The sequence below is a fragment of the Zosterops lateralis genome (assembly GCF_965231275.1).
Source record: "Zosterops lateralis genome assembly, chromosome: 2".
Taxonomy (NCBI): Eukaryota; Metazoa; Chordata; class Aves; order Passeriformes; family Zosteropidae; genus Zosterops; species Zosterops lateralis.
In genome coordinates, this window is record NC_139763.1 from 60,212,144 (window position 1) to 60,238,784 (window position 26,641).

General features: G+C 40.9%; 1 protein-coding gene across 1 annotated transcript; it reads right to left on the reverse strand.

Annotated features, from left to right (window-relative positions):
* Positions 1–2,660: 2,660 nt before the first annotated feature.
* On the reverse strand, positions 2,661–26,356 carry OLFM4 (olfactomedin 4). Its single transcript, XM_083881572.1, has 7 exons — positions 26,301–26,356; positions 25,555–25,644; positions 23,257–23,334; positions 19,555–19,707; positions 13,423–13,635; positions 12,380–12,533; positions 2,661–4,837 (listed from the first exon to the last, which is right to left on the reverse strand). The coding sequence occupies exons 1-7, from the start codon at positions 26,313–26,315 to the stop codon at positions 4,044–4,046; spliced, it is 1,497 nt and encodes a 498-aa protein (XP_083737698.1). The 5' UTR covers positions 26,316–26,356; the 3' UTR covers positions 2,661–4,043.
* Between the last annotated feature and the right edge of the window lie 285 nt (positions 26,357–26,641).

Here is a 26,641-nt window from a genome sequence, read left to right on the forward strand (position 1 = left end):
TGTATTACTCCCACTTCTTGAAGTGCTCTGTTGCAGAAGATCCCCCTCTCCCTACATGCCATCAATGCATGGATCAGAGCTGAGTCTCCTACCTTAAGTGCTTTGAGATAGGTGGTGTGAAAACCACTCATCAGCAAAATTGCCTCTAAGTCCCTGTACTGCAGTTCCCTGTGTCACCATGCAGACAGATGTCCTCTCCACCTACCTCTGTGGCAGGAACTATTTATACTCAATATTGTTTATAGACTCCAAAACCTCAATGGGGAAATGCCAAGTCAATAGGCTGAGTGCTGAAATAAAGTCATTGTGTGCTTTTATTTTTTCTGCTTTTAAAAGGACAGTGGCCTTTTTACAACCCTGCAAAGCCTCTTATTAACAGAAGCACTGCCAGTGCCCCAGGGGCACTGATGTACCTCACTTCCCACCATGCTGACCTGCTGTGGCTCTCCCCATCCTGCCCAGGACCCCATGTCAGCCTCCAGGACCATCAGCCTTTGTTGGGAAAGATGAAACAGGAAAAGCTTACAAATATGATTGCCTGGCAAGAAATACTAGACATATAAAACCTGTGAGTGAAATAGAAATGAAAGCCAGCTTTGAGATGTAATTATGGCAGGCAGGAAGATGGTGATCAGCTGGAGATAGGTTGAGGGATAGAAAACAAAAGGACTCAAGGGAGTAGCCCTGCCAAGTTATCAGAAAAATGATAGATAAGAAAATAGCCTTTAGAGTTTAGAATACAGAGTGATATGGTAATATAGTAGTTCTCATAGGCTGTATGCAAAGTTGGTAGGTTTTTATATCTCACACCAGTTGGTCACTGTAAATTAGAATATTCAACACAAAAGGAGATACAATGTATTGCAACAAGGTCCTCGTTCTCTTACCTTACCTCTCTTACCTGGCCCATCTCTCTTACCTCTTTCACCTCTTAGCCTCCTGCTCTCTCTCTCCCTCTTTTTGGGGCCTCCCTTCAGCCGAGGCTGGTGGCTGAAGGCAAGGCCCTTTTTACCCACTGTCCTTGCAATAAAACCACGTGTTCTCTCAAGAGTGTCTCGGGTCTGCAGAGTTCCCTCTCCCTGCCATCCACATATGTTCCTACAAGCCCCCAGTCAGTGGTGCCACATCCAGCTCCCCACAGCCCTGCCCTGCTCAGCCTTGGACTGTACCCAGAGGGGTGCCCAGTGCCTGGTGCTGCCCTGGTGCCCCCAGCTGCCCTGATCCTGGCAGGGGCAGTGGGATGGTCTCTGGCTGCCTGGCCTGCCCTGGCAGACCCGTGACGAGGCCCCACTGTATCCTGGCACCTGCCACCTGAGAAATATTAGCACAGGAAAAAAATCAAAAGACAAGCTCAGCCTTGCCAGCACCAAAACATCCCAACCCAGCACCTCTACACAAGATACTTTGAAGTTTTGAAAGCACAGGGATGTTTCTGCTTTCCATCTGGTACTGAACTACCTAGGGCCAACCCGGTTGTGCTTTATCTACTCTGCAGTTACATTGAGTGGCATCCTGAAGAGATGGCTGCTGTCACAATCTTCTCCCTTCAGTGGTCACACAACTGGAGCCTGGTGCCATGCCACACTGCAACTGAACATGGTGGGCAGTCAGAGCATCCCCACTTCCAGCTCACCATGGAAGCCTCCAGTCCAGGCCAAATGTGTTTCCAAAGGAGAGAAAGCTGTCCCCAGGAATCATAGAACAATAGAATTATAGAATGGTTTGGGTTGGAAGGGACCTTAAAGATCTTCTAGTTCCAAACCCCCTGCCATGGGCAAGGACACCTTCCACTAGACCAGGTAGCTCTAAGCCTCATCCAATCTGCCCTTTAACATTTCCAGGGATGGGGCATTCACAGCTTTTCTGGGCAACCTGTTCCAGCATCTCACCACCCTCACATAAAGAATTTCTTCTTAATACCTAACCTAAATCTATGCTTCTTCAGCTGAAAGCCATTGAAACATTAAAGACATTGAAGAAGGACTTGAGAACTACAATCAATTCACCAGAATCTATTACTTGCATGCTGACATCGACTCCCTCCCTAAAAGGTGGTGAGCTGAGGAGCCTCAAGGCCCATGCTGATGGCGTTTCTTGATAATAAGTGGAGAGGTATTCACCTTCCTTGACACTCACACAGGGAAAAAATATTTTTGCAGTATTTTCTGCTTCCTTTCTCAGCCAAATCCTTACTTGGTCTGTTGCAGATTATTCACACAGCAGCCCTGCCTGTACTGCCTGATCTGATTACTGCACCAACGCCTCCATGGCTTTCAAATTCATTTCACAGGTTTCCAAGAAACAGATGCTGATACCTGATAAGTGGCAGCACCTGGATTCAAAACTTGTTATCAGTTCATCTGCCTCCAAAATCTTAAGTAACATCTCAGCTTGGTGAAGAAGTGTTAGCCCTAACCAACTAACATATTTCCATGCAGGGAAATAAAGCTCCCCTTCCGTACTTGTTGACGTACAGATTCGCACCTTTGTGTTCTTTCTACTTAAGCACACGGAGTCCAAGTGAGTGCAGTCATCCTGTTTCAAATATTTGGTGCCCAGGGTTCCCATTGCATCCCAGAAGTTACCTATCTGTCACAAATAGCTTTAAATGGCTCTATAGAACAGCTGAGATTCTTTGAAACCATTTTTTATTAAAACAAAAGCAATCATTTGCATACATGTTGATTTTGATTATCAGAGGATATAAACATGGTTGTATAAGTAACAGAAGAAAATGAACCACATAAACTGCTTTCTTTGTCATTTCAGAGCGCTGAATTTCAGTGTTTTAGCTTGCTTTCTGACATGATGAAAATAAGACATTGTTACAGTGCACATATTCAGAAACTATCACACAATACCCATTTAAAAAAATGAAAAACATATCATATATTCAACTAGTTTGGCCAGACTCATGTTTTCCACAAGACATCTTACCTTGCTCTAAGACAGAATTACCCAGGGAACAAACTGGAAGCTAGATTAACAAGGCTCTCTGGAATCTAATTACAGAATGGCAAAAAATGTTGAAAAGAGGCACATCAAATAACATGTCTGTTATTCTATGGCAATGTATTATAGACACCAAGAGCCACTTGTGGCAAATAAAGTCAGTGGGAGGATTTGCATAAACTTAGAAGGTCATAAAGAAAAGGAAAACGATGTTCTTTGCACTCCACTGGCTGGAAGATGGAGTATATAGTTAGATTGTGGTAAGACCATTCATAGGGTCAGGTTTAGACACACAGAATTAATAAGGGAAGCAAAGTGAGACAGAAGGGAAAATTGATGAAAACCATACTGCCAGTTTTGCCCCCACAAGTACTCTAATAAGGCAGCCTGGGAGGGTGTTCAACAGCTTGGAGACAGCTATAGGTGGGGCGAAGGACCACTGTCCCACTGCATCACTGCTGTCGAGGGCAGTGAGCCCTGTCCCTTCCACAATGCCTTCTCTTCCCTCTCTGTGGTAGGGCTTACACAGCAAATTGCATTTTTACCCTCCCTCCTGAAGTCTTGAGCCAGATACTCTGCTTCCAACTAACAAATGAATTGCTGTCTTCCAACGAAGTCTACTTCCTAATCTATTTTAATCCTTGAATTAATTTCTCTGAGGCCTCATTTCACTCTGATGAAGATCAGTAGAAATTCATTTTGTTTCTGAGTGCCTTGCCTGTGTTACTCTGACAAATGCAAATCAGAGGGTAATTAGCTACTCAGTCACCAGATAGTCTGTGCCCAGCTATTTCCACAAACAAAAAGCACTAAATCTATGCACTGAATCTACCCCCAGAAACAGGACAATTGTAAAGCACCAATAAACACCAAGCAAAACCTAAAAAAACCCATAGTGCCAACTGCTGCCAGCAATATTAGTGGTCAGAGGCGGTAATTGCTCTAAAGAGTGTAAGTACCTGTATGACACCCCTACATACAGTACATCAGACCAGATGAACTCTGAACTGGCAGTAGCATTGTCTAAAGGTCCATTGGATCCCTCATATTGGCTGCTGCCAGTTTCATCATATGTATGTGTCACTGAGGTACTAAGGCTGAAAAGTGATATCGTATCTTACTAGGTAACTATCACTGTAAACATACAGTTTCTGATCTGTAGGGCTATAATCAATACTCTGGATTGTAGATAACTTTTTATCCATAATGATACTAATTCTACCTTCTTTGCCAGTACTTGTGTCATACATGTAGAAGATCTCCTCTTTCTTAGTGTTCAATGGTCTTGTGGCATAAAGAACACCACATAACATGAAAGCATTGGAAACAGATGGCTTGTACTGTCTTGTCTGCCAAGTATTTAGCACATCAAGTGTGGTCTCATTGAGCTTGCTAATCACAATGTTGCCCACGTTATTTTCAGTTGAATATATTACCCATAACCCACTTTCATCCACAGCAAAATCTATGTCTTGCCATGCTACGCCTGCATAAGAGAAGCGGTTACCAATAGCAGCACCTGGAAGCTCCTTCCTCAAAACCTCCCTGTTTGTTTTTATATCGTGCTTCACCATGTATCTCGAACCATAAGCATGATAGTACAAGTAACTTTTATAAAGAGCTGCACCACTTCCTTCCCCATATGTTATTCTCCTTTCATACGCGTATTTAAACAGGAGCAAATCATCAAAGGAATTATATATTCTGAAGTATTCTAAGTATCTCCCATCGGTGTTCAATGGAGCAACCCAATAGACGTCGTTCTCTGGGTTAGAGGGATCATAATCTCTACCCCAGGAACCGTATTTGAAGGAAAATCCTCTCCAGTTCAGCTTGGCAACATAAGGCTGGCTAACATTCATCAGTCCACGGTGAACGCAGGTACCTGTAAGTAAAGAGAAAAAAACCAATACAGACAGGTTTTCCAAATGTTGTTACTAGGAGAGAGGTTTTGCACACAGCAGCCTCTAGACCATGCTTAGTAGGGAATAGTTTTGTGACCAAGCACAGACATAAGTGCACAGCTTCATGTGTAAAAGGCTCATTCTGGGCCAAGGTCAGCAACTGGATGGCACCCAGTGTTCCAAGTTGACTCAAAAACTCAGAAAAAAAACAGATACATGTTATTGCATTATTTGAAAGGGAAGGTGGGGGATTAATTCACAGAAAGTAAGTGCTCACTGTGCTGTTCCATACAAGGGACAGATTTCTGTTTCCACCCATTTGAAGCAGGCCAGCCTGATGCATTAGGAAATCCCTTGGAAAATACAATTTCAGAAGCATTTTAGGTTATTTTCTACCTCAGTGGAACTGAAAGCATGGGAGAGGGGGGGAAAAAGAATGAGGAGCATCTGATTTCTGTGTATTTCACAGAAATACACAGAGGGAAGAAAGGAGCAGCAGTAATTCCAGAGTCACATTTCAGATTAGCATTCTGCTGTCAGAATCACAGCTTTACAACTGTGTGTCACAGCGACATGGTGCCTTCCACCTTAGGCCCTCAAAGAAATCTGTAGACAGTAACCATCACAGCCCAGGAAATGTAGACTGATATTACTCTGACTTTTCATGTGGGGCGATTAAAGAAAATATGACTTCAGTCTGAACCAGAACAGCTCTGGTTTACACATATCAACTGCAAAACCATTTTCAGGATCATGGAAAAAAAATTAAATGCAAGAAACAGTTTCCTTTTACTCATGCTGAATTAGTGATATTCCTGTTTCCTGATAAATTCTCTATATTGTAAGTCACTGGTAGGAAAAAACTCCACTCAGAAAAGTCCCTGGGCTTCTGATGAGAGTGAAGCTGCCACTGGCAAAAACCAGCATGCACTTTTCCAAGTGTTAACATTAGCTTTTTGTATTACTGGCACAAAAGTGTCCCAGATTTTTTTCCATAAGGTTATCTTCACCTGAGGTAACAGAGATATCAAGTGGCTGGCACCAGTTCACAAGCTTAGTGGTACTGCAATGTTTCCCACTTCACCAGGGTGTTCTAGCCACTAGATAGTCTTTCTTATTAAAGATGGAGTATAATATGAATAGACCCAAGTCTCACATATCGATCAGTGAATAAATTAACGGCCACAAATTTTGGTGTTAATAATACCTCCCTCAAAACAGGAACTCTGTGCACTCACAGCTATGGCGCTGATGAAAGTCAATACCATCTTTTGAGGTTCTAATACTTTGAATGGGTACCATGTCACAATTTCTTGCAGCTTCTATGACAAGAATGGCTCATAAGCTCAGTCATATGAAGGGATGTCTGGCATGTAAATAATCTCTGTCTAAGCACAAAGAAGAAAGAGGAATAACAGAGAAAGATTTTATCTTTTGCCCTCAAAGCTGACCATCCCTAAGCATGGCCAGACAATACTTATGGAGATGAACTGGAAACTCCTGAAACCACGCACAGAAAAGGTCTAGGGGGCATTTTGTTCTCAAATGCTTTTCAGTCTATCTCATAGAAAGAAGGAAAATTAGAGGCAGACCAATGTGAACTATTCTACTTGGAAAAAGACTGAGAAACAAGATAATTGGTGAAAAAAATGCACAGTTGCAAAAGCAGAGAAATCTTTTTCTGATCTGCTTTGCCCAGCAGAAAAGTGTTCTACCTGTGGGACTAGAAAACCTGTGTCCTGAATGTTAGTAGCGTCCAAGCACTCATGTTTGTGCTGATCTGTAAAGTCAATTTGGGCAGTGAAACTCTGCGTATGTCTCCGCCTTTCTCAAAATGTACTATTCTCCTGCTTCTACTACGTAACACCTTCACTCCCCACAGTTTTGTGCTGTCTTATGCTAGTGACTGTGACCTGATGGATATGTGATTCACCTGCAGCCTCCTCTCAACATCTGTGAGGAAGGTGGGGAGTTCTGTATTAAATATAAATCACTGTAATGAAATAAATCCCTATGTCCCCAGGCCATGTTGGCAACTTCCTTGGGGTCAGTGTTGCCCATGGGAGCAGCTCCTCATCACTGAATCTCCATCTGATGGCAAATGTAAACACTCCCATCTCCTCCCCCTCCCTCCACTTGTGTGTCCTGGGTTTCTTGAGGCTGAAGCATGGCATGACCCTGGTTGAAGGCTGCTTTCCTTCGTGCCACCAAGAATCCATTCGAATCAGCATTCCTGGCTCGGAGCAGATGAGCATTTAAGCATGCACTTAAGTGCTTTACAAAGGACGAGGCCCTGGAGCAGAAACCTCATTTCCAAATATAGCACACAAGGCAGGCACTGCTGTATGGCTGGCCAGGCTGTATCTCTGGAAATGGCACGTAGCATGTCTAGTAACATGGCCTCAGCAACTGGCACAGCTACCAGCATTTGGAGGTGCTTACACCTCAGCTCATGCAAAGGAAGAAAGCTAAGGCAGTCAGTGCAAAATGGCTTGCAGCCTGCCAACTTCATAAATCAATTTGAACTGTTTTTTTCTCATATCTCTATTATGTATTGCTACCTCCAGCATGAGGACTTCTTTAAAGCTGGTGACATATTGAATATATTACTGTGCTTAAATCACAATAAACTTATCTCAGAATTAAATGGTTATTAAATGCTCTAAAACTCTTCATTTGTTTAAAAAAACGTGGCACTGAAGCTTGCAGGTAGTGAAGCACTGCTAAGCTCATCTATATGCGACCTCAAATAATTTTTCATGTCATTAAGCAGAACACAATTCCAGATTTATTTTAATAATTTATACATTGTTTCATAAATAAAAAACAAACGTGTGTTCAGCAGAGAGACCTTTTTTACAAAAGAAATAATAAATTATTATTTCTTCCCTTAAAGAGATCTCTCTGCTGAACACTTGTTTGGTTTTTATTTATGAAACAATGAATTATTAAAATAAAGTTAGAAGTGTGTTCTGTTTTAATGACATCAAAAATTGTCTGAGGTTTCTATAGAGTATGTGCTTGATTTTTATTTCCTTGAAAATTCTCCCATAATTATTTTTTTTTTTTTTACAAAAAATCTCTGTGGTAGTCAGGGGTGATCTGTCTTTCACACAGGTTCAGAAGAATTCATTGTTGTTTATTTAATCTAAACTTGCCTCCCTGTCTAGATCTTGGGGGAAAAAAATGCACAAAGGAAACAAAATGTCATGTAATTTTGTAAATATTAGAAGGTACTTGAAATAAATCCATATGAATTATTCAAACTTTCAAGTTTTTAACTCCTTTCTCCATTGTTTTGGGCCACAGATAAATGATATCCTGGTATTTTTGCCTTCCTTTGTCTTATGCTTATGTAGCAAACAGAGCAGGGAAGGACTAGCACAGGTACATACACACATACTCGTCCCCACATAAAGAACCAGTATCTCAGCTCAATTATATAATAATCCTTCTGATTCATCAGAAAAAAAGAGCTGACACCTAATTGTCAGGACTGAAGGGAGCCTGTCTTGCTTGGCTTACAGACTGCAGAACTGAGCATGAGACACATGCTGCTGGGTCTCGCTTTACCCCCTTCACTCTGAAGCACTGGCACAGCTTCTTACTCCAACAATACAAGAAAACATTCCAGCAGCCTCCTCCCACCAAGCAGCTGCAGCTGATTGCAGAAGAGAAGGGACCACCCTTGGCCTATGCAGCCAAAGGTCACAAGACAAGGTGGGACCCACTTTGAAGGAACTCTCATGAGGGGCACAGACACCAGAAGCAGGCTGTGCACCAGATGTGCACCCTCCCTTCCCATCAGATGAACCACTGCATCCAGATGTGGGAACTGTTACCAGCCTTACCATGGCCTGAGATACCAAAGACAGAGCCCTAAGGGAAAGGCTCATCCTGGCTCCTACTGTCTCACTGACACAGGAAGACTCACAAAGACATTCCAGTCTTCCCCCAGTATCATGGCGGACAGGCACAGACTTACAGCTGCCTAAAAGAAGACCTGTGTTGGCAACATCTCACAGGGAATGAGGTGGAGGGTGGGCTGGCATGCCTTAAGGCAACTAAGCAGCTAAGGTCTTTCAACTCAGCTCTCTCCAATGCCAGTGAATAAATGCATGTGTCTCTAGGGGCAGTTCAGGAAGTCCTGAGGAGGACAACTAGCCAGTTCTTTTCAGGTGCCTCTAGGCATGTCTCTGTCTTTGTGTATGGATGTATTCAGTTCAAAACACAATCAAAAATATTCAAAAAACACAGATGGCTTGGGTCCATAGGAGGTAAAACATAAGAGTGAAATCACTATAAGACTCCAATAGGATTGCCTGAATTTCAACATTAGGCTACTCTAGGTATTCCTCCTGCTGAGACCTACTCACCAGTAGCTTGAAATGCTTAATTTCTGAGTGTATAAAATCCAGAGGGGAAAAAAAAAAAAACAATGCTGCTCATTTTTTCCTTTCTTTCCATTTTGCCTTTGAATTTCATCTGACTCACTTCTTCCTGCTTCCTCGCCAAGATTATTTCAGAGTCCTCAAAGGACCATCCTGGGGTCTTTTCTCTCTATACCTACCCAATGCAGCCACATGAGATCACCCCAAAGAAAAATGAATGGATAAATATTTCTTCCCACTGGAGTGGTGAGGAGAGAAATGCCATGAACCATTGCAGACAGGAAAGCCAGTGACAATGATGGGGATGACTACCTACATACCAGACACTCAGACACATACCTCTCCAGTTGGAGGGTAAGGCAAATGGAAACCAGTGATTTCTTTCTGCTGTGTTATTTGAGAACAGGCCTGCTCACTTGCAGAAATACAGCAGCAAAAGCCTTGGGGGACAGAGTCAGAGGGGCTGCATACTACAGCAGTGCAAAGCAAGAAGCTTTAATTAAACTTGCTTTTAGATTCATGATCTTAGACAGCTTGGGGATTAGCCAAGCTCTCTCTAGTTCATACTGCCTACCCAAAATATGCAGGAGAGGGGATGAAGGGGAAAAGAAAAAGCAATGTGAAAACAGGACAAAGAGTCCATTTAATACAAACATTATAAATATAATAAGAACTAAAATCGGGGCGAGGCCAAGAGGTTTGGCAGGAATTCAAGGCATTCAAGCTTGCAGAGAAAACATACAGAAATGGTATTCAAACACTCAAGTGGGTGCTACAAAGCTCCAGAGGCCTAGCTGTGAGCGTCCATGCAGCACCTCCAAAATTACCAGCTAGAAGATGCAGCTCTCTCACATACTTACTCCATCTTCCTGAGCAAAAATATCTTACTGCTTCTGAGTGTTTTCAGATGCAGTCTGCAGGACATGCAGTTGCTCTACAAAGTCCTCTGCACAGATGGTAGTTGCTCCCCGTCACATAAAGTCATAATATGCTAGTCCTGTGTGGATTAGCAGGAATCTGAGCCTACATAACATCTGGGTTATCTGTAGAGCTAGCATCTCTCAACACGAAGAAAACTTGCTAGCCTACAACAGTTTCTCTGCCAGTCCTTTGTGCCATCCTAAGAGACCACACTCACCCTAAAGGAGGCCATGTAATAATACATTCACATACATCCTCCAACCCCTCCCAGGTTCCTACCTCTGGACAGAAAAACTTACAGACAACACCAGAGGTTGTCCTTAGCTGATGTCAGTGCTGGTAACTCTCTGGAAGTTGTTATACCAAGTAGGGTTTTGACTCCTTCATTCTTTTCTGCTACAATGCAGTGTTGCCACATACAAAGGTGCTTTAAGCTGTCTGACCAGTCAGGAATAAGGCAATGCTAAAGCAATACTATTTTGAGACCATATAAAATCTATCCATCTTCCTACCATGCCCTGAGAAACAATGCTGAATAAGCCTATTGCAGTCACAGTTCCATGCAGTTCTATTTACCCATCCCAGAGCTACCATCCTGTTCTAGACCATGACTTGCCTATCCCTGCATGGAGCTGCACTCCAACTGTAGTTTCTCCTTTCCTACACTGTGAAAGCTGCTATGTCCCACGGACACACCATTCACCCAGATGACAAAAGCAACCTTCTCCTCCATCACTCATGGAAGGACACAGTATTCTTGTTCCAGAGCTCAGTACTTTCTCACCAAAACAAAAGCTTGCTGTAGGCTTGAAGAGAACGAGATTGTTTCTTTCCACACACCATCACCCTCAATAAATCAGTGAGATGCCCTTCAAGTACTTCTAAAACATTGCAGAGTTTTTTTCATTGAAACGTTTTAAGCCCTCCCTTAAGGAGCAGAGAAAGGCCTTGAGATTTTTTACTGCAGGTTTTTGTTTCAGATTTCTCTCCTGTCTGATTTCCAGACAAGGTGTTACTCATGCATTCTGTCAGAGAAACATAGCAACTACTTGCACCACCATGAAGCCCTAAGGAGGGACTGCTCACCCTAAGGGAAGCTTGTATTTCTGCCTCTCACCTTTCCAATGAGATTTTGAATTAGCTGATCTCAAGGTGACAAGAGGTAAATGCTGGTAGGTGCAAATTTGTGCTCATTGAAAGCAGGACACAGCTCCTCCTTTATTATGGGCTCCTCCAGCTGATTGTTAACCAGTTTATGTGAAAAAACAAGAATCTTCCCTTGGGTATTGTATACAACACAGCACTTCTGCTCTTACAGTACTCTGTATATATATATACACCCCTGTGTATAAAACACTCAGGGGACCAACATGGTTTTAGAAATCCTCCTGTCTGTTAGCAATTGGGATTCTTGACCTGGCATATCTAATCCAGTGTTTCCTAAATGTTTTGCTCCAGTATATCATATCTGACTCCCAAAATTTCTCAGACCATGATTCACTCACAATGTGATTTTTCAAACTGAACACTTTTGTCAAGACAAAAAGTGTAACTCTTAACACCATTACGTGAACTGCACTCTGGGAACCACTGACCCAGGCCCCAGAATATAACCTTTCCTAGTTAAGAAAACTATAAAATCTTAGTTCCATTGAAATCAGTAATAAAGCTCTCCCTTATCTTCCTGAGACCAGAATTTTCTCCCAGGTCCCTTGACCACCTTTTTTAGAAACATCTTTTGACTGTGAAGCAAAAGTAATCTTCATGTGAAGCTCCCTTCTGGAGCTTGCATATCAACAGCTTTAGGACATCAACAGCGGCATTAGAGCAATATTGCCATGAACACAAGTCACTTTCACAGGAACTACAAAAAATCAAAGCTAGTTAGTAAAAAAAATCATTTCCCACGGGTAGTTTTTCTGAGAAAAAAAAAAGAGAAGAGAGATAGAGATTCACTTTTCACCCTATACATAAGAGGAAGACTGCAACTTCTTCTAGCTGAAAACAGCTACTGTGTTTATAAGAATTGATTCCTGACTTCATTTTCTTTTTGAACAATTGATGAAACATTAGGAGCTGTCTGCTCAATTTTTCAAGAGCTAAGGAGCATCATTACAATTGTATTTAATATTAACAAAGGGAAGTCCTGCATTTGCAGTTTTAACCGTGTATTATATTATCTCTTATGTGTTATCCAACAGAAATGCTCACCTGGTGGGAAATAAGGGAGTAGTGTAGTTTTGTTTGCATTCTCTTCACACTCTTTTAAGCGTTGCTGCAGAGACGCAATTTGTCGACGAATTGCAAGGACATTGTTTTTGTCCAGTGACTCCAGCTCATTTACCAGTATAGTCAGATTGGTGATCTAGAGGGGAAAAAAAGACAAGTTTAATGTCAGTGTTATTTTACAGATATTGGCAGGCAGGGCTGATCACAGAAGACAGTACAGAAAAAAGTTCTGAGAAATGGGCTTTATCCTCATAGCCTCAGCTTGATGTTTCCAACAGAGATGTAACCACAAGGATATGCTTTAAAACTGAGTTGTATAACAGTATGCAAAAATAGTGTTATTTTACTCATAGTGCAAAAATATCCAGTAAGTCTTAGGCAAGTACTAGCTGTTAAACATAAAAAGTACTTATTCCAGCCTTAAAAAAGTATCTTCAAGTTTCATTTGCAAAGATAGTGTTTTTAATCACCTGCTTGATGATCTAGAGGACAATGAAGCAAATGAGATTTTACTTTCCATCTTAAGTAATTATTCTCTCTAGGTGAGTGATTAACTATGATTTTGAAAATATGATTTATAGTCTGCTAGGAAGGTGATAGTCTTTCCCACTTCTTGATTTCATATTGATTGGGCCACTGCCTTAGCAACCAGCAGCTAATTTTTTAATTATCTAAATTAAAGCACACAGGCTTTCAAGCATGGGGGTCTGTAAATTAATATTTATTATAATAATTTAATCAACTTGAGTGTTTACCACTATGCAAAACTTTTAACTTACAGGCAGATATTTGGCAAAACCAGAGTGGACTCCATTTGCTTTTGGGTTTCTTTACTTTTATGTGCTCTATATCAAGGAATAATGTTAATACATTTAAGGTCAAGCTTTCTTTTAATTTATGCTGATGAAATGCTAAAATAATTCCACTAGCTGCAGTAGAGACAGACTGCATTTCCTCAACCTAAAGAGAGAATAGACTATCTGTGTATTTGAACCCTCTGTGGCTAATTAAGACCTTGGCAATACCTCCAAATATATTTGCTCAACGATGGCATTGCTTCCAACAAGGCTGGGTTTCAGCTGAGTGACCAGTCTCTCTAGGTCATGGATTTCCACTTTCAGTAACTGGAAGTCCAGTTCTGTGTAAGATACACCACCCGACTCCAATAGCTGCACTTTGATGGTTAGATTGAGGATTTGCTGATGATACAGTTCAATTCTTTGGGAGTACTCCTTAACCTAAAAGCAAGAAAAAAGACATACATATTCAAGTCCAGGTTAGAAAATAAGACAAGCCCGTTTGACACCCTTATTATATTTCTGAGTACCCTATGAATAGCTTCCACATACTTGCCATATATATTCTTCACATAAACTGCATAAATGTAATTTTCATCACATACATTAAAAAATATGAAATTTAACCCTCATTTATTGTTGGCAGCTTCACAAAATCCCCTCAGGAATGCCTGGGGATAACTGAAGGCAGAATTTTACTCACAGTCTTCCTTTTTTTTAATTCATTGCCAATATTTTCTCTGTGAGCTAATTTTATCCTCAGTATGCCAACTTACATTGGTGAAAATTTTATTAGGAAATCTGCAGTGTATCATCTCTCAAAAGCAATGAGAGAAGGCTGCAAAATGCAATAAAGAATTCCCAAGTTTTTCAACTTCATTTTCTATTAACTCTGAATCCAAATAGGACTTCACCCTGCGTACATTTGAATTGTGTCAAATGTTGGCAGAACTCATTTGATGCTTGTCTTTGGGCAGGGAGGAAATATTTAAACACAGTGTTAAAAATCAAATCTGGTTTAAATGAAAGTGTTAAATATATGGCAGGCGTTAGCTGGAGTAATTTATAGAGCAGTCTTTTCAGTCTTTGAATCATTAAATAGTTGTCCAGATAAATATATTTTCACACATATATCTGCTGAGGTAAAGGTCACAGCACAAGCATTGTGAAGCAGAATGTTAAGAATATTATATGGATTTGGGACTTCCCTTAGAAATGTTAGTTCCTTGAAATTTAATGCTTTGGTAAAGGGGCATAATTTCTCTCCCATATGTTTCATATATCATTATATCACAAAAGATAAGTAGGAATAAATATAAATAGTTTGTTGCACTAGTAACTTCATATTTATACCCTCAGATGGTATTTGTGCCTTTATCTACAGCACTGTAATTTCCATTGCTATTATTTCTTCAGCTGAAAGACTTAGCCTACATCTTCTCAAGCATTCTTGGATTATATTAACATTATATAAAAGTCAGTACTTTTTCCCTACTGTCTCTGAAATCCTGCCACAGTGTGAAGACTACGGACTCCTTGTTTTTCTGCTCTGACAGCAGCCCTTGAGACAGGAACACAGAAAAAAACCCCACATTTATCAAATAATTCCTTTCAATATTGATTGAATCCCTTGTGAACCAAAGAGCAGGTATGGGAGCTCATGGCATGAAAATTTATGAAGAGGATCCTTGAAGATCATAAGTTATTTAGCAATGTGGATTAAGGAGGAGAAGCATAAGGGTAGATCCTCTGTTCAGAAGTATAATTATCAATAATGGCACAACTATACTATAAATCTTAAGCCACTACAAAAACCTTGCATGGACATACATAGTATATACCAAAATCAGGATGCTGAGTTCCATATATTTAAATCCGAGTTTGAAACAGATCTTCTGTTCTAAATGTGTGCAGACAGACTTCGAGCTGCTCAAAACTGTCAAGTTTCCACAAGCTGTAGCAGAAGCACCCTGGCTCACAGCACTGGATGCTCTAGATCTCCCAGATGAAGCCAGGATAACTTCAAGTTATTGAATTAAGAATCAAAAGTTATACAATTCAACTTATACAATTAAGAATCTAAAAATAACAGCCTAAAACCTTAGACCTATTTCCTTGTAACTGGCTAGCAACAGTGATAGCTGGGATTACTTGCCCTGACTGCCACCATCATCTGGTAGGAAATAGAAGGAAAAATCAATCCTTTTGGAAAAGTCAGAGGTAACTGGACTTTACACTTTCACTGATCACCAAAATCAGTTTGGCATTGAAAGAGAACCTAAAAAAAAAAAAAAAATCATCTGCAAAAATTATTCAAAGGCAAATGGCAAATGTTTAAACTGTGTGTCTAGAGTTTGTTCAACAAAAACAAAAAAAGAAAGAATATTATTACAGCCTGAGAAATATGAACCATGTCCATTTTTGAGCAAAATTGCTCCACTGTGTGAAGCTATGTCTATCACAGAGGTATCTGGAAATCTGTCTAGGTATTAATAACCTTTCTCACAGTAATACTGGCAATAATAATGCAATGCAGACCAAATCTGCAAACCACTGAAATAAACAGGCTGCTGGAATTAGTGATGGCTACTCATTAATGAGAAACTTGTGAATTTGAAGATTTCCCCAGGGTTTTCAGAGCCTGGACAAAATGCTGAGGGCTGGAACAAGGCATTCATAGTTATTTCAACCCTGACTGCAGAATGCAGACCTGAAGTTCTCCTCCCATATTAGAGGATTTTCACTCAGTCAGCCATCTAGGTCATTTAAGGACATGTCAACATCATCCAGCAGAGTATACTGAGTCTGAACTAGCACCATCACTCTGCAGTGCTCTGCACAGCCACACCAGCGTCACAGAGAGCTTAAGCTAATAGCTCCCCTGGCGAATTATTGGACAAATAAAATTTTCTCAGCAGTGCTGCACTAACAGGTCTATACTGCTTTTGCAGATAAATCCAGCATATCTGTTAAGCATTGCAATGTTCAGTGAGGAGATTCCCACGTGCTCAGATCTGGTTTAAGGGTTTCTGTGGGTTAGAAATATCAGTTGAAAAAAGAACACAACATTGCTCTGTTGATTGGCAGATAGATTTAAGCAGCTCGTAATCCCTGCTCTTCCACTGCATCTACCTGCTACAGACTGGCTGTAGTCTCTTGACAGGCTGGCACAGAAATTCTGTGCATATCCTATTTTTAGGGATATAGACCAATAACTAGTACTGATTGCTGCTGCATAGAGAGCATAGGGCCTGGATTAGCCCTTTATGGGAACAAAATGGAACCATGTGAGGCATATGTAAGAGAAAAAATCCTCAGTTTTTCCTCATTCCAAGCATTGTCACCTTCATTTAATGAAAAGGGCAGGAAAAATCTGTGATGCTCATTTAGTGTGTCGTTTACCTGCAACTGGTATTTATCAAAACAGGTTTTGTAGCATGCAAGCAGACACTTCTCCAGCACACATTTGGAGAGTACAGAAGGGGGAACAAAGGTGCAAGATGAAGATGTAGAAGAAAACATGTGGGAGGAATGAGAGAAGATAAGAAAGAAATTATAAACCCAGCAACGTTCTAATATCACTCAGCCCAGGACCTGGCTTTGAGCAGGCTTGGCCTCTACAGATCCATAAGAAACAAGGCTGGCAGTCTACCTTCTGAGATAGAGAAGAATTCCATTGCAGGTTATCCTGTTTTGAAAAGCAGGGGGCTTTTTTGCTCCTGTTTCTGTTAAGTGAGGATGTTGTGGCCATTGCCGTGTTCTGAAAGGCACTTTCTCTCCTTGTGATTATGTGCTGATCCACCCCTGTAACAGAAGTGTCCTCTCCCCTTTCCTATTGAGAGAAGCAGCCAATTCCTACTTTGCTTTAAAAGGTTAATTTTCTTCTGTAATCATAATTATGCTGGCAAAGGTTGATGTGACAGAGGAAAAATTAGTCTGGTATTTTCAGCCTACGGTTTGTACTCACTTGGCACATGAGAGCATCTCTTTATCTGCAAGCTTCCTTGCCTGCTGATTCTATAAAAGGACCCCCTTGCTTTTTGAATTAGCCAACAATCAGGCAAAAGGTTAATGATTCAATCAGGTTGTTTATCTGGGACTTTTAGCACATGGAAAGCATCCTTAAGAGGGTCCAATCCTGCAGCTCTTATCCAGGAAAAGTTCCCATGAGCTTGAAAGAGTATTTTAACAGAGCAACAAAAGCGTGGATTCTCAGAGTCAAAAAAAGAACTATACTGTAGGAATTCCCACTTCTGTGGCGAGACTGGCTTACATCTGCATGCAATTGAAATTGCTCAGGATCATTTCTAATAATGATCAATATTGAATACTTGGGTTTCCTCCATTTCATTTTTTCCTGGTCTCTATGAGTATTATCATGACTGAAGTAATGTACAGCATTGCATAAGAAGCATTTTTTGTACATTTGGAAAGGTAAAGAATTTTTGAGCGTGGAGATTCATGCATGACAGGATCTCAGAATACTTAAGTTCAGATATGAATAGGGCAATGCTCAAAAACTCTCTTCTTGCTACAAAAAAACATAGAACTAAAAAATCTTACGCACATCAATTTACACCAAAATTCAATCTGTTATTATTTCAAAAATATTATTTCAAAATTATTTCAATTCCTGACCTAAAGTGTCACTTTGCCCATATCACACCAGAGTATATGTCACACTTCAACTAGATGCATTGTAACACTGCTTGGCTGATAGGTCTCGACAGTGAAGCCTGAGTTAGGACAAGAATTTTCACTGTGTGCAGCAAGAATTGCAAGTGGAGGTCAGTGTCTACATTGCTGGGCACAGAAGGGTGACAACAGTCACAGCAGCTGACACCAGCTGGCAACCCAGACATTAAAAGCTTAGGGTGGGGACTCAGTTTGCCCTGAATTTAGAGGCGAGTTTCAGGTACAAATCTGGACACCTAATTTTAGGTATCTATAGTTATAACCTGTGTGTCTGAACTCATTGGAGATATGAGGCTGTCCACACAGAGAGGTCAAGCAGCACTTGAGATGTTCCCATATATGGCTGGAGACAGCCTAAAGAGAACATGCACCATTCTGAGGAAAATACCAGTAAGAGATAGACTACACCAGTACAAGAGACTGGGAAAGGTGGTACACAACTACCTTGAAGAATCCTGCCAATTTTTTGGCTGGGAATCATACACCTCATCCTGTCCCAGCACAGTTACCTTCAAAGGCTGGCACTGGCCACAGTGGGAACAGTATGGGGGACTGAAATCTCAGGGATTTTCATGGCTCATTAACCCTGTGCTGCACTTCCATGCTTCAAGGGATCAGGTAACTCCTGTGCTTAGAGGCAGCAGGATTTATGCCAGTTTGTCCTTCATATGCCTGCTGACAGCTGAATGTGTTTCACTGTTAGCTCCAGCTCTTTCAAAACAAACTATTTGAACAGAAAGATCTTACCACAGGATCGTACAGCCTGTTGTTGTGGGTTTTAAGCACAACTTCTTATCTGTTCTTGATTATACCAGAGGAGGGTTATGAATATTTATGATTAGAATTTATAATTTAATGCTTTGCCTTTTCTGCTGATTAATTCAAGGACACTTCATTTCTTAAGATGCTTGGTTTCCAAAGAAAACACTTTCTGCTGGACACCCAGTCTGAATCCTGAATATCTATCCACCATAAAAAGTCAAAGGCAGATTCCTGTCTTCACAGGCAGCTTCACCCAGTGCACTTCAGCATTTGTAGGTTTGCCCGGGTTCCTCAAAAAATGGATCTCAATTCATGCAACAAGCAGCCAAAGCAGTGTGTGTTTGTCTTCAACAGAAATGCATAATTCAGCAGTCTCACTGCCACAGCTTCAGATGTTGACAAGAAAGATTTTTTTTTTAAAATTTATTTATTTTTCCCTGTGAGAGCAGAAGCACTGAAGGGGCAATTATTCACCTACTTCTTCACTCTGGGCTGTGGCGACCTTTCTCCTCTTTCCCTTCACTGCCTTCTCACAATCTGGCTGGCTTGATACAAATAATAACACATGAAAGAGCAGGAGGCTTGGCTTCCTATAGCATCGTATAGCAATCACAACCTAATAAAACTGAGCCAAATGAGGAAAAACATAACCATTCTTCCAAAACATACCATATGCCTCTAGCTGAAAAGGCCTAAAAAAGAGACCTGATAACATTCAAATGTACGACGTTACAATGTCCAAGATTAGAGATTTAATCACCTTTCTCCTTGTTCTTACAGAGCATCCTTTCCCACTGTTTGAAAGACACACCACAGAAAAGTGCTCACTGCTGTACTTTATCGTAGGCAACCATTCTTCAGAAAAGATGCAAATGTTATTTTAAAGACAAAGGAACACCTTACTTTAGAAAGCTCTGCCTCAAACTTCTCTGAGAGCGTTGTGGCAATAATTTCCAATTGCTCAGCCTTCTGCACGGGAAAGGTGGTGTCTGGCAGGTACACAGAGCACTGACAAGTTCCTCCATCATTCACAGAGCCAGACACGTTGGCAAAGAGCTGCAAAAACAAATTGGTAAGAAAAAACGTGTTAACATTCTTCTCTAGAATCAGTACCTAGTAATAATATTACCTCTGGCAATAATATTAGTTGTGCCAATAATGAGATCAACAATTTTTTACTAGCTATCTTTCACCTTTTTCTTCCCAGGAACTCAAAAAATCTAGCAATTTTTATCTCTCATCCTTACAAATCTCTCTAAAAATAGTTAAATATTGCTTTAAAGATTTTACCATTGGAAAAAGGGAGACATACAATAGTCCTTACTTTCCCAATCTTGTGGACAATGTTCTAAAATAATTAAATAACTTTTCCAGCAGATAGAAAAGCAGTCAACAGCAGGAAAATAATAATGTAGTAAGTTAGGTCTTATAGCTACCATTCTGTTCATCTAAATTGTACAAATCATTTAGTCATTTACATCCATGGAGAGGAAATCACTGAAATAGAACTAGTAACAGGGAATGTTTTGAAAAGAAAAATCTTTCATTTGAAGATTTGCAGCCAGCCACAGCAAACAGACATGCATTTAATTATACACCACTGAAAGGTGATGAATTAAATATGCAGGCTTGGCCTAGGGTAGAGATTCTTATTTTGCTACAAAATATTGCTCACAACACCCACACATCACAGCCCGCCCATCCATCCTTGTGGATAGTTGGCAAAGCTCTTGCCCATGAATTGCCTTGTCCCAGTTGTCTGCATGCTCACAGCATCATCACCAAGCAATGTGCATGAGGGACAGAAAGGTCAGGGCTGGCACCTCCTGATCTTGCCATAATTTACAGCCAAGGCTCACTGTAGTCTATAAACACTGAGCTGAATACTGAGTGTGTTTGGAACAGCTCTTTTTTGTTTGTACACAAAATTTTTCCAATTCATAAACCTATCACGAATTTATTAATAAAGATATTTGATGTTACTTTAAAATATTCTGGCACACACTTCAATGCAGCTGCATATTTTTAAGCTACAGACTTGCTCTCTAAAAACACTTCTTTCTATAATCTCCTGTCCTGCCTTGCAGAAATCCCAGTGTCATTCCTGTGTTTGCTCTTTTTCTTTCCCTCTTAAAAATAAAAGAGCAAACAACAAAACTACGTCCTGAGAGCTGACATTTCATCACTTCTTCCTTTGCTTTTTACAGTGGTTTCAACTAATGTCCTCACTGAAAAACCAGCCGAGAAGACACAGTGATGACCAGCAGCAAAGTTGTCTTGATCTGTGATCCCAAAAAGAGAAGAGCAGCAAGCAGGAATGATCCCAGTTCACACTTCTGGCAACCAAATAGCATGCATCTCATTTTGAAAGAAAGTGTGGAAAGTCGGTTTATCTGTGTTATTCAAGCACCATGGGCCTTAAAACTTCATTCAGACTGCTGAAGACATTTAACATGAAAGGAAGCAGAGAAGTATCTCATGGCATTCCAGAATGTCCCAGCACATAACTTCCATTGATTTCTCTGCCAGGCAGGTTACCAAAGCACTTCTGAAAATCCCACTGAGAACATATTATGTCTAAGTTTCCAAGTATTTTTGAAGATATGTCTATCAGTATGTAAATTACTATGAAAAATTAGTTCCTAAGTCACTTAGGTATTTCTACACCCCTGAGTCCTCAGTGCATTGGCATGGTTGGGATGGCAGGCAACTTGCTCAGCATAAAAATAGGAACAGATGGGACAGATCAAAAGAAGAAATAAATGTGGCTTAGTGAATATATGGGATCTTCTTTGAGATTGTTATACATTAGCATGCTAATTTTTGTGTGGAAGGTAGTGTGTTCTGTTCCTTCTGTGTGTAACACAATTATGAGTACATGTATACAAGAGAGAGTATGCTAGACAATGCATAGCAATTGTGTGTGCTATACCTTTGTATGCGTTATACACCCTGCTGTAAACTACACTTTCAACTGTATTATACCAATCAGCTTTCTAGACTTACCCTTCCTATTTCATGTGCTAAAAAAACCATTCATAAATGTATTCAGATATCTCCCAAAAAAACTCAAACTTGTGCTTTTAGCCTCCCTGTGAAAAAGCAATCATTATATTTTAACATTTGAGTTAGGAGGGAGCTTTGAGTTGAAGGCAGAGCTTCACTGCAGGAAGTTCAGCTTATACTGAAGCCAACAGTTTCCCCAAAAGAGTGGAAACAGCCTGGGCAGACAGAACTGCAGAACTGCTTCCATTCTTCCATTGACGTTACAAACATTGGGATCATGATGTTGACAAGACCAAGAAGCATTGTTTAGTTAAAAGCCCCGTGGGTCAGTAAGTCCCTCAATCAAAATGTAATACCAGCCAAATGACAACCATGTAACAAAAATGTCTTCCATCATCCCATAGAAAAATACATGAGATAGACTGTTACTTTTGATGAAGTTGTGGGGTTTTTAAAGTTTAATAATTTATACAGAACGCTTAAAAGAGAGCAAACTGTCCTAGCCTACAGCAAGGACTTGACAGCAACATTTCACTCTGCAAAATTAAGCTGTTACATATACATATCTGAAGCTATGAGAAATGTTCCTCTTCCACATCCCTTCAAATTAACAAAGGGAGTAGGAGCAAGCAGTTACTCAGTTTTCTGAAAATCAGGGAATTTGTCACTGTAGCCTAGTGACATTCACAGCTCTAAATCAGCTATTTGCTTATCCTAAGACAAAGAATGGGATTCACAGAAAGCACATAGCAGGGCCAGAGCAGAGACAGAAGCCACCTCAGCTGGGCAAGGAGATGGACAAAGTTTGGGTCCTGCTAATCAGACTCTGAAAGAGAACCCTGACTACATCTGACTTTCTAAATGCTCTGCTGGAGCCAGAGACCCAGCTCTGTCTCAGAAGAGGTCCCTCCACACACCCCATATGCCATACTGGGCTTGCCTGGAGATACAAAAGATCTGCTGTGAAGCTGCCTTGTGCTTTGGATGAACTCTGTTTTTGACAACGATTTGCAGGACCATACAGAGCACGTGTGACTCATGGAATCTGCTCCAAAGTGAACATGTTATTGAACAGTCACTGATAGTAAGAGGGAAAGAAACCAAATTCTCAAATCTGCAGATCATGGACTTAAGCACTAGTGGTGCTTAAGAATAAGATTCATGTCCCTCTATCATCAAATAGCTGATAATATTTTAACTAGGTAGAACAGGAGAATCAAGATTTTCTCACTCCCAGCAACCACAAGTGGGCACTCCTCAGGAGACTGTAATCACCAAACTGTTTGCCACATTGACATTAAATCCCCAGGGCCCCATCTGTTTCATGTCTGCGGTCCAGTTCAGTAGTTACAAGGTTAATGCCAAAGTTTTGGATTTGACTGAAGGCATTGAATGACATGGTAGCAATAGTAATTATTTTGGAGATTCACTACTTCCTAAAGTACTGGACATAAAACTGCTTTTTCCAAGCAGAATATCTACTGGCTTATCTGTGTCAGAGTTAAGTCATTAAGTGACTGTATAGGATTTAAATAAAAGGACAAAAATTCCTAAATTTTGTCTTTTCTGGACTATGTTAAAGAACAATAATGGTTATACCTCTGGGGAAGTGTGTGATTTGCCATTCGTATTCCTAGGATGAGTCAGATATGGAAGCATTGTACTGAGATGAGCGGTCTGCAAAGCAAAGGAAAGATTTTCTTAGTGTGATTTCCTACATATGGCACCATCCCTTCCCCACCACTTAGCCCCCATCCTGCAGCTCCAAAGCACTTTGATTTTATTATTGGAGCTATCTTGACAAACTGTAAAATTTCTGATCTGCTGCTGAGGCAACAGTTTCCCTGGGCACAATGTCACTTCACAGACACCTCTTCTTGAAGAAAGGCTCTGTGTGACCAGAGCAGGGCAGGGGACACTCGGCCTGTCCAGGAGGTGTGAGCTAAGGATGTGACAGGCAGCCATGGCAGATTGCATGGCAGTCTGAAAGGACAATGCTGTGCCCCTCTGCCTTAAATCCAGAGAATACCATCCTCCCAGCAGGAATGTCCCCTCCTCACCACCCAGCTCATGGTCTAGCCTTTAAGCAGAGGACTCGCTGCCCCTTTCACACCAAGCTGTCAGGCTGTAAGTTGTGATGGCTGGGAAACATGTCCCAGTCTGTTACTAGTAGCATGGAGGTGACAACATCCCACCGTGGAGAGGGAGCACTGGGAGAAGACATCACACTGCCAAGGATACAGCCAGATCCACCTCGGGAGCCTTTTATGCAATAAGAATATACATATTCCCTTTAACTTCCATCTGTGGCTAACACCTTCCTTCCTGCACCAGCAAGGACAGCAGCTGTCACCTGGGCACCATACTGAGGGTTACCATGGCCCCACACAGTGTGAAGAGCAGGGTGCGTTCCTATTATGCATCACACTGTCCCCTGTAATGGGATCTCACCAAAACGTGTGCCAAACTGGGAACTGGAGCAAGGCACCCTCAATGCCAAATGGTGTAACAGACGGAGCATCAAATGGGCTTCCCTTGCAACAGGACACTCACTGCTGAATCTCTGCATTTCTTAAATCCCAGCTGGAACTCTGTTCCTGAGCCAGGGAATGGTGGGGAAATCCAAATGGCCGGCAAAGGGCCGTTCTATTAAGTGGCACAGTGTAAACAAGCTTTGTGGGACAATTTGTCAAATAAACCCTCTTGAACAGGCACTTGTGTGCTCATACAATTACACTGAACATGATGGGCAGCTGGTAGCAATTAACAGTGTTAGGACAGAGAGCATCACAAATTGTGGAAATCACACAAACTGAAGACTAGCTTAAAGCTAAGCAGACTAAGGAGGACTTTGTCTCCTATTAAGCTTTCTACCCTCAGCTCATCAACATATATTTACACCTCCATCTTGAATTTTGCAACTTTTCATTTCTTGAGCAGATAAAAGCACCTTCCCAGGAGGTGCTAACTTCACTGCCTGCATCCACAACACTCCCAAACTTAAAAAAAAAAAAAATGTAACTAGGGGCTCCTAGGAATTCTCTGGTTGGTGAATAAACCAGATATATTAGAAAGAATTAGCAGGAGCCAGAATGGTTTTTTTCTCAAATATTAACTAATAAATACCAAAAAGGCAGTCATTTTTGGTCAAACAAAACCAAAATGCTTTGTTTCATTTGAAAAAGTTCTTAAGATATTCACAAACTCTTTTTCTGAAAACTGAAGTCCTATTTAAAATTAAAAAAAAAAAAAAAAAAAAGAAAAAGAAAAAAAAAAACAGTAAAAATCAAAATTATCTTTCAAAAGTATTTCTCAAAGCTTTCTCCTTCCCGCCTGAATTAGATGTAGCTTTTGGTTGGGAGTTATTGTGCAGTTTTTTCTGATTGATTTGGTCTTCTTTGAATTTCTCTCTTGCCCAACCAGATACAGTTTTTTAGGGAAGAGGAAGAGCACCCAACAATAACCAACCATTATGGCTTTCATGTGCCTGGTCACAGAGTATGACAGCAATCATGCAACTGGGAAAGCTCCCACCTCCCAATTCCTTCCACATCAAAGATGTGGATGCCTTCCTGCTATGAGCCCTTGCTAATTAATTAGAAGCTACACAGAGCACTTAATATCCACTCAGATCCTCACTGGGAGTTGCACTCATCTAACCAAAGGCAGAATTTGACTCTGACTTTAAACCTGTGCCTCACTTTTACATTTTTTACCCAGTCCCTATACATTAGTTGGGAGGAGGATGGAGGAATACTTTCAACTTTCTTCATGCAGAGACCTCAACATTTGTCTAATAATTTTCCAGTAACCTTAAAAGAATTTTCAGCAATCTAAACCGAATGAGAAGACAAGAAGGCAGCAAAGCTCGGGTTATGAAACCTGGCCCCATCTTACCACTTCTGATGCTGCTGTCGTCCCAGTCAGAGCACTCACGCCCTGCATGAGGAAAAGAGCAGCTACCAGTGTGTGCTTCATCCTCTCAGCCTGCAGTTGTGACAGCAAAGGGAGAAAGGATGTCTTTTATAGTACAGTCTGGGGATTTCCCCTATCAAACATTAAGGAACTTGTATGATATTTTTACAGGTTTTGGGTAAGTGATGTCATAAATTCATATAATAACCAAATTACTAACGTACAAAGAACACATGAATTACCATCATAAATTAACTATGTCCAGTTTTCTAACAGGAAGCTTTTCCATGGGTTACAGTATCTGATCTTAATCTTGGTTCTACAGAACATCAGGTGCTTAATTGCTACAAGAGGTAAGCAGACATTCCCCTCACAGTTACTCAATCATAAAATTTTTTGTAGATTCTTTGAAAAGTTATGCAGACAATACACATCTTTGTGTGTATTTATTACTTCTTACGCATACAGAGAAGAGCAGGTCAGGCTAGACTGCTCATACATCAGAACCACGTCTCCCTTTTCCCAAAGGCCAACAGACCTTTGCCAATAAGTAAAATACATAAAGGTCTCTACAGCTTTTCAGTTCCCTTGATTCTCACATAGCACAGATGGGGCACAGACTACCTCCCATTTCATTCTCAGCAGGTTTATGTGTCATATATTAACACTACGTGCCCATTAATGCTTACTCGTGCATTAACACTGTGTACCCATCTTTGCTTACTCACCTGCTCCCTTTTCATGGAGCTGCATTCCTGAACACAACAATTCACTGTCCTGTCTCTAGAGCACTGATCCAGAGAGATAAAAAAGGTCACACGCAATCAGCGTGGCCCCCACACTCCCCAGCTGAGCCACACCACCCTATGAGGGGCAGTGATCTGCCTGTAGTTCCCACAGCACCCCACCCACCGTGGGAATTATCCACTTCCAACAAGCTACTACCTTGACAGAGTCAGCTGCAAGCCTCCTGTGCAGAAGAAATTTAAATTTCTCTCCTGAGTTCTTTGGATCACTAGGAAAATGAGCTTGTTGTTTGGAAGGAAGGTTCTAGTCAGGACTAAGAAAA

Bases quoted from the DNA above. Each gene is read 5' to 3' on its own strand.
- OLFM4 (XM_083881572.1), bottom strand. The intron at 13,636-19,554 runs GTAAGGTGTTCC...TCTTGCTTTTAG, and splicing joins TTGAGGCAGAGCTTTCTAAA to GTTAAGGAGTACTCCCAAAG. The intron at 4,838-12,379 runs GTGAGCATTTCT...CTTTACTTACAG, and splicing joins ACTCCCTTATTTCCCACCAG to GTACCTGCGTTCACCGTGGA.